Source organism: Oncorhynchus kisutch, linkage group LG19, assembly GCF_002021735.2.
Source record: "Oncorhynchus kisutch isolate 150728-3 linkage group LG19, Okis_V2, whole genome shotgun sequence".
NCBI lineage: Eukaryota > Metazoa > Chordata > Actinopteri > Salmoniformes > Salmonidae > Oncorhynchus > Oncorhynchus kisutch.
This window is the reverse complement of record NC_034192.2, coordinates 49,278,616-49,291,535: the sequence shown is the minus strand read 5'-3', so window position 1 is coordinate 49,291,535 and position 12,920 is coordinate 49,278,616. Positions and strand designations below refer to the sequence as shown.

The window sequence follows — 12,920 nt, the reverse complement described above, 5'->3', positions numbered from 1 at the left end:
TTAAAGTCCTCAATGGTTTCTGGCCCTCTACCTGACAGGACAAGCCATTCCATTACAGTGTTACTCTGACAGAGAACGCTCCTAGAAGAATTAGCTTCCTACATCAGTGGAGGCTCCTCAGAGGAGGAAGGGGAGGACAGTTCTCAGTGAATTTCATAAAAAATGTAATAGTGAAACATTTAAAAAGTTATACTTTTTAGATTAAACGATACAAAATATATTAATGTCACCAAGTAATGGATTAAAACACACTGTTTTTTAATGAAGGTCTACAGTAGCCTCAACAGCACTCTCTAGGGAATGCATGATTGTGTAGCTGGAGGACAGCTAGCTTCCGTCTTCCTCTGGGTACATTGACTTCAATACAAACGTAGGACTCTCATGTTTAATTACATAGTAATTGTGACAGCTTCCGGGGGACATCTTCGAACTCATCAGAGCTCTTGTAGCATTAACTGAAATTTTGTCCACCCAACCAACGGATAAGATAATTAATCTATTACTGAAAGCATAAGCTACAGCTAGCTAGCACTGCACTGCATAACATGTGGTGAGTAGCTGACTCAAAGAGAGAGAAAGACAATAGTTTAACAGTTTTAAACAAATTACTTTCTTAAAAAATGAATGATGATTGGGAGAGAGAAAGAGAGATATATTTGTTTTTTGTTTTTCACTTTCACTTTCACTTACTTAGCTAGCAAATGCAGCTAGCTAGTTTTGCCTACTCAAACACCCAGCTCAAATAGAGGGATGCTATGTTAGATAGCTGGCTTTAACTATGCAAAATTGGAACTCTTTCAAGTAAAGGTAAGCTTTTGGTTTGACTAATTTGGTGTAAGTGCTAATCTGCTTACTGACTGTACATTGTACTGCATCATTGTAGCGGGTGAAATATCTTGTTAGTTCTATTAGCTATGCTGACTATGACGTTACTTTAACTAATATGATGACAACGATGTGTGAGGTATGTAGCGGTTATGACATGAATGATCGGTTTGGAAAGGTTTTTCACCTGGTCACAGACAGCTGATGTGTTGTGCATTGAAGTCCATAAGCGAAGCTAAAAGGTGAGAGGAGGAGAGAGCGTAGATGCGAGAAGGAATACAACAAGCTGTTTGTATGTGGTTATGAAAGTGAGCTGTTTGAGTGTGAACGGTGGTGTATTCATTCCTCAGATTCTGTTAAAACAAATCTTCAACGGATGCAAACGGAACGAAACTATAATAAATTCAGGTAATAAATATACCTGAATTTTTCCAGTTTGTAACTGTTGGACTAATGATGACACACTAGATCCGCTAGATGCAGGCAAAAGTGTGCAAGGCGGTATTGAATGTGTCCCTTTCTGTCCATGTGTCAGTGTCTGTCACCTCAAATCTTTATCTGGACTTGTGTGCACCTATTTTGTAAACTTTCATTCATAGGCTAGGTTGTAATAACCTCATGATGGGTATAGGGACAATTCTGCCACTGTCTTGCTTGACAGAAAATGTCACTGTATCATTAAGGGTAAAATATCATGACTGTTTAAATACATTATATATTAAGAAAAGTTTATTGCCCAAACTACATCCATTCCTCTGCACATAAACAACGTTCAGTCCCAGTCTACTCTGACATCAGAGTACACACTCTCCTGTTGTGTCTCTCTCTTCTTTCTTCCTCTTTTAGTTTTCCTCTCAGAGAAATGCAATGCAGCATAATTCAGGGTATCTGGGTCATGATCCTGTAAATAATGTTGTTGGTTTAAAAAATGTAGTCATAATAATAGTCAGAAAATTTGAGTATCAAGTATCATATCACAAATGATCTACCAACAGGCCAATATTATAACAATTGTATTTATTACCTGATCATATTCAGTGGTTGAGTTGTCATGTCTAATATGCTGAGCAACACTCACTGTTAACATGAATAAAAACAAGCATCAACATGACAAAAGGTAAAGACAGAGGTATTATACTTGATGACAAGTATTGTGCATTAATCGTAAAATGTATTACGTGTTCAACTACAGTTTGTAATACCAGAGGACTCACCTTTATAATGTTCAGAAATTGGCTTTGTAATTCTGCTGAAGATGAGTATAATGATCACAATCACACAGAAAACTGATGTCACTCCCAGTCCAATGACTACATGATCCAGTGATCTTTCTAAAAGGAATAAAAATGTAATAATGAGAGTCGATATACATGTATACCACCGTTATATTAATATCAAATAGGAAGAGAGATATAACTACCCTTGAATTATAATAAAATAGTAAGAGAAAAATACCGCCCTTATATGAAAATAAAACAGTAAGAGATATATATAAATATATATATACCACCCTTATATTAAAATATAATTATAAAAGAGATATATGCCACCATTAAATTAAAATAAAATAGTAGGAGAGATACATATCACCCTTATGTTAAAACAAAATAGTAAAATAAATATATACCACCCTTATTTTAAAATAAAATAGTATGAGAGATCTATTTCACCCTTATATTAAAATAATATAGATAGAGGCATATATACCAACCATATAGTAAGATAAAATAATAATAGAAATACATACCACCATTACATTAATATAAAATAGTAAGAAATATATAACACCATTTATATGACTAAAAAAATAGTAAGATATATATAGATACCACCCTTATATTAAAATAAAAATGTTTCTGAAGATGGCAGAGGAGGATCAGTGTCTGTTCCTAACAACTGTTGATTTCTGGTGACTTTCCCTGCACTTTCAGCAACAGTGGCAACACCCAGGTGGTTGCTACATTTTTTGTAATGGAGAACCAGTACCGACAGAAAGGAGCGGCTTCCATGGAGGAACTGAATGCAGGAGAAGTATGTGTGATGTTCTGATGAGGGGCTCTGTCTTTTGTCTCTATCCTGCCTTTCCAGCCCTACCTTCCTCAACACCCTTTTCCTAGTATGACTGAGGACATTCAATCTCCAACTGCATCATCCTAATCTGCCTAAGGACGTTCAATCTCCAACATCCTAATCTGCCTAAGGAAATTCAATCTCCAACATCCTAATCTGCCTAAGGACATTCAATCTCCAACATCCTAATCTGCCTAAGGACATTCAATCTCCAACATCCTAATCTGCCTAAGGACATTCAATCTCCAACATCCTAATCTGCCTAAGGACATTCAATCTCCAACATCCTAATCTGCCTAAGGACATTCAATCTCCAACATCCTAATCTGCCTAAGGACATTCAATCTCCAACATCCTAATCTGCCTAAGGACATTCAATCTCCATCTCCATCATTCAAATGTGACAACGGAAATTCAATCTCCATCTCCGTCATCCTAATCTACCTAAGGACATTCTATTCTATCTCCATCGTCTCAATTTATATTTGTTGTGTTTGTCATTTGATTTAGCTTTTTAACGCTTTGAGATGAATTTTGTAATGAAAAGCACTATACACATTCCATAAAATTGGTATTATTATCATATGAAAGATGTGGATTGATTGTAGCCACATTTTGAAGGAGAGATTTGTCAAAATATTAATTTTGTATTTCTTTAAATAAGTTATTAGCAGGTTGTATTTTGTTTACAGCATCTAAGAATTTTCAGCTGAACATTCATTTCTGGTCAATGATGAGAATATTGTTATAGCAAAAGGCACATTGACCTCAACCACTGTGCTGAACACTGACTGTATAAAACATTATGAGAAGATGTTCTTTCCTTGACAGACTGACCAGGTGAATCCAGGTGAAAGGTATGATTCCTTATTGATGTCACTTGTTAAATCCACTTCAATCGGTGTATATGAAGGGGAGGAGATAGGTTACCGAACGATTTTTAAGCCTTGAGACAATTGGATTGTGTATGTGTGCCATTCAGAGGGTGAATGGGCAAGACAAAATATTTAAGTGCCTTTGAACGGGTTATGGTAGTAGGTGCCAGGCGGACCGGTTTTAGTGTGTCAAGAACTGCAATGCTGCTGGGTTTTTCACGCTCAACAGTTTCACGTGTGGATCAAAAATGGTCCACCACCCAAAGGACATCCAGCCAAAATGACACAACTGTGGGAAGCATTGGAGTCAACATGTTCCAGCATCCCTGTGGAACACTTTCGACAACGTGTAGAGTCCATGCCCCAAAAAATTGAGGGCAAAAGGGGGTGCAACTCAATATTAGGAAGATGTTCTTAATGTTTTGTACACTCAATGTACATGCACCACTTTTAATATGACTAAACTTTCTTCTGTATTTTCAACATTATAACACATAATATTCATTACTTACCAATATTTAGGTTTGTTCCGTTGCCAAACAGGATCTCCCCACATGTGGCCACAGCACAGTAGTAAGTCCCAGCATCAGAGAGACTGAGGTTGTTCTTGGAGAGGCTGTAGACACAGCTCTGTGTAGGAGAGGGAGTCTCGGGGTTCTTCTTACACGCATCACTCAAGTTCCCAGGGGTGTAAATTACTCCTGGATGGGATTCTCCTGATCCGGCTCTGAACCAGTACACACTGTGTTCTCCTGTACAGGTCTGAGAGAGTACTGTACACTGTAGAATCACAGAGTCTCCTGGATGGACTGGATCAGAAACTAGTTGCTGCACCACTGTAGGGTGATTGTGTCCTATATTGTGTCATTGTATTGAGAACATAATCATTCATATGCTTGTAAAGTGGAGAGGTCATAGAGTTTTAAATAGCAAACATTCCTTTAGGCACACGGCAGTTTTGGAAACAGCGTTTTGCTTGCTAGTAAAGAGAGGTGCAGTTTCTATTTGTCAGTAATTATTCAAATGTATTCACCCCACAGTCAGCCAAGATGCTTAGCCAGGCATCTTAAGAGTTGTTTACAGTAAAAGTGAGTTAGCTACTGTTTCTACACTCTTTTGCTAGCTATACCATAACGATGTCATTTCAAAAACCTGTCTCCAAAAATGACAAGTTGTTTTTACATTTAACCATTATGACACGCATCCATGAATATCCACTTTCTATGCATACTGCAGCAAGATTGTTTATACTTTTCTGAACATCTACTGTACATGGCAGTGTACATCTACTGTATGTATAACAATACACAAAAACACTTGGTGAATATTGAAATGCACAATTTAAATTAAATTACCCTTCACAGCCAAAAATGTTGCATGTCCATAGTTCATCCCATATATTGTCCCCATTCCACAAAAGTATGTTGCCTCATCTAATGTGCTGATATTTCTGATAATGAGATTATACACATATTCAGATTCCTCCACTTTGAAACGTGGGTTCTTAAACTCTCCATTAAGTACAGGTCCTGATGCATAGGATACAGATGCGACAAGATGGGGCAGTTGGCCAACAGTTTGTCTGTACCAGTACAGGAATTGTTGAGATTCTGCTTTAGGACATGGCAAAGATATATTGTCTCCAAATAGACGAGTAGTCACTGGTATTGGTTGAGGAGCATCTTCAGTCTGAATCAGGTCTGCCAAAATGTGAATGTAATCAGATGTCAAATTTAAATGAAAATGGACATTGTTCAACCTTTGAGTAACAGTGTTTTTTCTTAGTTAAGACATCAAACTACTGCAATTTAAAATGTCTGAAGATATATCGGTCACATTGCTGTCCAAACTGAATATATTTCATTACCTTCAGATATGACTTTCCAATATGAGAGTCTTATTCTTTTCGATTTTCAATTTTACTGTTCAGTAAAATACTATGTGAGATTAGGACATGCACTTACACACTTGAGAGAGAAGTCCCCAAAGAAGGCAGATTCTGATCATCCTGATATGGACTAACTGTAGCTTTAACAACTGTTTTTCTTTGTTACTATGAATGACTGACTGACAAAATGAAAAGAATTGTGGGATGTTTAAAATCTAAGAATGACTTGATTGGTTAGGGGAAAGACATGCATCACTTCCTGTTGAACGTTTCCATCCGTATTCAGCCATGTACTGTAGGCAATCTAAAGATTTATGGTGTGCACTAATTTGTTGGCCTACATTACAACCAGATATTGCTCAGTGATGCAATATATCCAAGACTCAGATTAAGCCAAGATCACGATTCAAAACATTCTCAGTAGAGTTTTTACATTGAATGTGTAACGAAGACACTGTGAGTTGAGAAGCAGGTGCAGGTGAAACGTTTAATAAAACAACAAACATGGAACGAAACAACATAACAGCAGCATCTACGCATGAACACAGGAACAATACAGACTGGGGAAGGAACCTAAGGGAGTGCCAGGTATAGGAGAGGTACTTGTGTGCCTCATGATAGACGTACAGGTGCGCTTCCGTGGCCTCCAACTGCTCTTAAACGCTAGTAAAACCAAATGCATGCTTTTCAACCGTTCGCTGCCTGCACCCGCACGCCTGACCAGCATCACCACCCTGGATGGTTCCGAACTTGAATATGTGGACATCTATAAGTACCTAGGTGTCTGGCTAGACTGTAAACTCTCCTTCCGGACTCATATCAAACATCTCCAATCGAAAATCAAATCTAGAGTCGGCTTTCTATTCCGCAACAAAGCCTCCTTCACTCACGCCGCCAAACTTACCCTAGTAAAACTGACTATCCTACCGATCCTCGACTTCGGCGATGTCATCTACAAAATTGCTTCCAACACTCTACTCAGCAAACTGGATGCAGCTTATCACAGTGCCATCCGTTTTGTCACTAAAGCACCTTATACCACCCACCACTGCGACTTGTATGCTCTAGTCGGCTGGCCCTCACTACATATTCGTCGCCAGACCCACTGGCTCCAGGTCATCTAGAAGTCCATGCTAGGTAAAGCTCCGCCTTATCTCAGTTCACTGGTCACGATGGCAACACCCATCCGTAGCACGCGCTCCAGCAGGTGTATCTCACTGATCATCCCTAAAGCCAACACCTCATTTGGCCGCCTTTCGTTCCAGTTCTCTGCTGCCTGTGACTGGAACGAATTGCAAAAATCGCTGAAGTTGGAGACTTTTATCTCCCTCACCAACTTCAAACATCTGCTATCTGAGCAGTTAACCGATCGCTGCAGCTGTACATAGTCTATCGGTAAATAGCCCACCCATTTTTACGTACCTCATCCCTATACTGTTTTTATTTATTTACTTTTCTGCTCTTTTGCACACCAATATCTCTACCTGTACATGACCATCTGATCATTTATCACTCCAGTGTTATTAATCTACAAAATTGTAATTATTCGCCTACCTCCTCATGCCTTTTGCACATAATGTATATAGACTCCCCTTTTTTTCTACTGTGTTATTGACTTGTTAATTGTTTACTCCATGTGTAACTCTGTGTTGTCTGTTCACACTGCTATGCTTTATCTTGGCCAGGTCGCAGTTGCAAATGAGAACTTGTTCTCAACTAGCCTACCTGGTTAAATAAAGGTGTTCTCAACTAGCCTACCTGGTTAAATAAAGGTGAAATCAAAAAAATCAAAAAAATAAATAAAAGATTGATGTCAGGTGTGCGTAATAATGGATCCCAGGACCGGTGTTATGTATACCAGCGACGGCGAACACAGGAGTAGACGTGACAGAAAGAGCTTAGTCCATGACTAGGCTTAATCTACATTCGGAAACTATTCAGACCCCTTGAATTTTATTCCATTCTAAAAATGGATTAAATAGTTTTTCCCCCTCATCAATCTACACACAATACCCCATAATGACAAAGCAAAAACAGGTTTTCAGACATTTTTGCAGATGTATAAAAAATGTAAAAGTATTCAGACCTTGTACTCAGTACTTTGTAGAAGCACCTTTTGCAGCGATTACAGCCTTGAGTCTTCTTGGTACGACGCTACAACCTTGTCACACCTGTATTTGGGGAGTTTCTCCCACTCTTCTCTACATATCCTCCCAAGCGTTGTCAGGTTGGATGATGAGCGTTGCTGCATAGCTATTTTCAGGTCTCCCAGAGATGTTCCATCAGGTTCAAGTATTGGTCCTGGCTGGGCCATTCAAGGACATTCAGAGACTTGTTACAAAGCCACTCCTGCGTTGTCTTGTCTGTGTGCTTAGGGTCGTTGTCCTGTTGGAAGGTAAACCTTAACCCAAGTCTGAGATCCTGAGGGCTCTGGAGCAGGTTTTCATCAAGGATCTCTCTTTACTTTGCTCCTTTCATCTTTACCTCAAACCTGACCAGTCTATCAGTCCCTGCTGCTGAAAAACATCACCACAGCACGATGGTGCTACCACCGTGCTTCATTGTAGGGATGGTGCCAGGTTTCCTCCAGACTTGACAATTGGCATTCAGGCCAAAGAGTTCAGTCTTGGTTTCATCAGACCAGAGAATCTTGTTTCTCATGATCTGAGAGTCTTTAGGTGCCTTTTGGCAAACTCCAAGCGGGCTGTCTTTTGCCTTTTACTGAGGAGTGGCTGCATAGCAGAGAAGGTATGGTGGGATTCTAAATGTTCGGTAATCTGTATGTTAACTTGGCTTTCAAAGATCTTTGAAAGGCAGGGCAGAATAGATATAGGTCTGTAGCCGTTTGGGTATAGAGTGTCTCACCCTTTAAAGAAGGGGATGACCGCGGCAACTTTACAGTCTGTGGGAACCACAGATGATACGAAAGAGAGGTTGAACATTTTAGTAATAGGGGCTGCAACAATTTCGGCAGATATTTTTAAGAAAGAGTGGGTCCAGATTGTCTAGCCCGGCTGATTTGTAGGGGTCAATATTTTGCAGCTCTTTCAGAGCATCAGCTGTCTGGATTTGGGTGAAGGAGAAGTGGGAGAGGCTTAGGCGAGTTGCTGTGGGGGGTGAAGGGCTTTTGATCGGGGTAGGGATAGCCAGGTGGAAAGCATGGCCAGCCGTAGAAAAATTATTATTGAAATTCTCAATTATAGTGGATTTATTGGTGGTGACTGTGTTGCCCAGCCTCAGTGCAGTGGGCAGCTGGGAGGAGGTGCTCTTATTCTCCATGGACTTTACAGTGTCCCAGAACTTTTTTGAGTTTGTGATACTGGATGCAAATTTCTGCTTGAAAAAGTTAGCCTTTGCTTTCCTAACTGCCTGTGAATATTTGTTCCTAACTTCCCTGAAAAATTGCATATCACAGGGGCTGTTCAATGCTAATGCAGAATGCCACAGGATGTTATTGTGCTGGATAAGGGCAGTCAGGTCTGGAGAGAATCAAGAGCTATATCTGTTCCTGGTTCTACAGTTTTTGAATGGGGCACGCTTATTTAAGATGGTGAGGAAGGCACTTTTGAAGAATAACCAGGCATCCTGTACTGACGGAATGAAGACAATATCCTTCCAGGATATCCGGGCCAGGTCGATTAGAAAGGCCTGCTCGCTGAAGTGTTTCAGGTAGTGTTTGACAGTGATGAGGGGTGATCATTTGACCGCAGACCCATTACAGATGCAGGGAATGAGGCAGTGATCGCTGAGATCTTGTTTGAAAACAGAAGAGGTGTATTTGGAGGACAAGTTGGTTAGGATGATATCTATGAGGGTGCCCGTGTTTACGGATTTGGGGTTGTACCTGGTGGATTCATTGATAATTTGTGTGAGATTGAGGGCATCAATCTTAGTTTGTAGCATGGCCAGGGTGTTAAGCATGTCACAGTTTAGTTCACCTAGCAGCATGAGCTCTGAAGATAGATGGGGGGCAATCAATTCACGTATGGGGTCCAGGGCACAGCTGGGGGCAGAGGATGGTCTATAGCAAGCGGCAACGATGAGAGACTTGTTTCTGGAAAGGTGGATTTTTAAAAGTAGAAGCCCGAATTGTTTGGGTACAGACCTGTATAGTAAGACAGAACTCTGCATGCTATCTCTGCAGTAAATTGCAACACCGCCCCCTTTGGCAGTTCTATCTTGTCGGAAAATGTTAATGTTAGGGATGGAATTTTCTGGGTTTTTGGTGGTATTCCTAATCCAGGATTCAGACATAGCTAGAACATCAGGGTTGGCAGAGTGTGCTAAAGCAGTGAATAAAACAAACTTGGGGAGGAGGCTTATAATGTTAACATGCATGAAACCAAGGCTTTTACGGTTAAAGAAGTTTAAAAATGAGAGCACCTGAGGAGTAGGAGTGGAGCTGCAGGGCCTGGATTAACCTCTGCATCACCATCATCAACAGAGGAGGAGTAGGATAAGGGTACGGCTAAAGGCTATCAGGACTGGTCGTCTAGTGCGTTCAGAGCAGAGAGTAAAAGGAGCAGGTTTCTGGGCGCGAGATAATAGATTCAAGGCATAAAGTACAGAAAGAGGTATGGTAGGATGTGAGTACATTGGAAGTAAACCTAGGCATTGAGTAATGATGAGATTGTCTCTAGAGATGTTTAACCTGTCTAGGAATTCCCACCCCCGCAACAGCCAGTGAAAGTGCAGGGCAAAACAACAAAAATCTCAGAATTAAAATTCCTCAAGCATACAAGTATTTTACACCATTTGAAAGATAAAATTCTCGTTAATCCACAGTGTCAGATTTCAAAAAGGATTTACAGCGAAAGCACCACAAACGATTATGTTAGGGCACCACCAAGCCACAGAAAAACACAGCCATTTTTTCCAGTTAAAAAAAGCAGAAATAGAGATAAAATTAATCACTAACCTTTGATGATCTTCATCAGATGACACTCATAGGACTTCATGTTACACAATACATGTATGTTTTGTTTGATAAAGTTCATATTTACATAAAAAAAATGAGTTTTCAGTTCCTACCGCTTCCACTGGATGTCACCAGTCTTTGGAATTTGGTTGAGGTTATTCCTTTGTGCAATGAAGAAGTCTGGCCATCTAGGAACTGCGTAACACTGTTGAGAGTTGCACAAGACTTGAAAAGTTGCTTGGTTTGTTGTCTTCCAGTATTGAACACAGATAGACCCGTCTTCAATTTGATCGATTATTAACATTTAAAAATGTGATTTTCATATAATTTTATTTGAATTTGCCGTGCTGCATTTTCCCTGGCTTTTGGCCAAGTGGGATGCAAGCTACTTTTCAAGTCTTGGCCAACTCTCAACAGCGTTACCCTTTTCCAGGATGGCCCTACTTCTTCATTGCACAAATGAATAACCTCAACCAAATTCCAAAGACTGGTGACATCCAGTGGAAGCGGTAGGAACTGAAAACAAGTTTATAAGAAATATTGTTTGCAAATGAGAACTCACTGAACAGACAGAGACCTAAAATAAAAAATCTGAATGGTTAGTCTTCGGGGTTTTGCCTGCTACAAAAGTTCTGTTATACTCACAGACATGGTTCAAACAATTTTAGAAACTTCAGAGTATTTTCTATCCAAATCTACTAATATGCATATCTTATATTCTTGGCAGGAGTAGCAGGAAGTTGAAATTGGGCACGCTATTCATCCAAAAGTGAAAATGCTGCCCCCTATACCTTAAGAAGTTAAGCAATGCCACTGTATATAATGTTTACATACACTACATTACTCATCTCATCTACTGCATCTTTCCTATGCCTTTCGGCCATCGCTCATTAATGTATTTATATGTACATATTCTTATTCATTCCTTTACACTTGTGTGTATAAGGTAATTGTTGTGAAATTGTTAGATTACTTGTTAGATATTACTGCACGGTCGGAACTAGAAGCACAAGCATTTCGCTACACTTGCATTAACATCTGCTAACCATGTGTATGTGACCAATAAAATTAGATTTGATTTGATTAATCAGAAATTTGGTGACCAACAATTGGCAATATTATAGACCTCCCCTTTACAATGTTCACATTCTGTCTCTGTATTTCTGTTGCAGATGATAATGATCACAATCACACAGACACACAAACTTATGTCACTCCCAGTGCAATTACTACAGGATGTGCCGGCACTGATGTTTTATATTATACAAAATAAAATAATTAAATATTGATGATATAGTTTTAACAGGGCAATCCAGGATTAGAAAAAAAAACAAATCAACCACCCCACCACCACTTATGTTGATAAACAGATAAAGGTTAGGGCTGAAGAAATGTAAGCCGGAGTGCATAAGAAGCCTTGGTTACGAAATGATCATTAGACCAGAAAAGCATGGAGCAGTCACTACACTTGAAATTGTTGGAACTTTGAAACTCGACACGAGGGGAAGAAAATTAACCCACCTACTACACCAGGAAACATGACGCGGAGAACTACATGTTTGAAATGGTTGAAACTTTGAACGACAACACGAGGTGAAAAAGATAACCTCACCATTCAGACCAGGACATTGCCAGTCTGCAGCTGCTTGTGTAAAGTGGTTTGGAACTTTGAATACCAACACAAGGTGGAAGAAGAAAACTCCCCTCTCAGACAATAACTGGGACAGCTAAGTAGATGTTCTGAGACCGGACAAAAAAGAGGAAGGACATTGTGACCTCTGGTGGACAATCAGAACATGTACAAGTGGGCCACGGAAAGGCCCAACAAAACCCTTTCAAAAAAGGCTTGGTGCCGACAGAGATTAACGGCGAACAAAGGCATTCACACCTAAATACTTACTCCAAATGTCTTACTCCAAATGGGCGGTGGTTCATGTGCAAAGTATTATGATTACTGTGAGGGTAGTTCCCAAATGTATCAATGATAAGTGTTTCTTTCCCTCCCCTGCCCTCTCTCTCTACCCCTCCCTCTTTTGGTAACAAGCCATCATATTTTGTCAGACCACTAGGGACCGTTGTCTCATGTAGAGACATGTAGAGACATGTAGAGGTGTATGCTTATTCTGTGTTATTACTTAGTTAGCTAGTCAAAAAAGAATTCAACCAATTTGTGTAGTACTGAATTATGAGCAAGGCTGGGGATTTTGCAGATCCAAGAAGGTTACGACTGGTCAGAATGATGATATGATAAGATGTCACGATTAATATGTTGACTGTTTTATGGATGTTATACTGTTGTTATATAAATATTAATTTGGGAGATGGTAACTCTTTAAACAACTTA

At 39.7% G+C, this 12,920-nt stretch overlaps 1 protein-coding gene across 1 annotated transcript; it reads right to left on the bottom strand.

The window, feature by feature from the left end:
• Window positions 1–1,539: 1,539 nt before the first annotated feature.
• On the bottom strand, window positions 1,540–6,370 carry LOC109864931 (uncharacterized). Its single transcript, XM_020453018.2, has 6 exons — window positions 5,735–6,370; window positions 5,126–5,470; window positions 4,283–4,624; window positions 2,040–2,156; window positions 1,850–1,902; window positions 1,540–1,726 (listed from the first exon to the last, which is right to left on the bottom strand). Exons 1-6 carry the CDS (start codon window positions 5,775–5,777, stop codon window positions 1,598–1,600), a joined length of 1,029 nt encoding a protein of 342 aa, XP_020308607.1. The 5' UTR covers window positions 5,778–6,370; the 3' UTR covers window positions 1,540–1,597.
• Window positions 6,371–12,920: the final 6,550 nt, after the last annotated feature.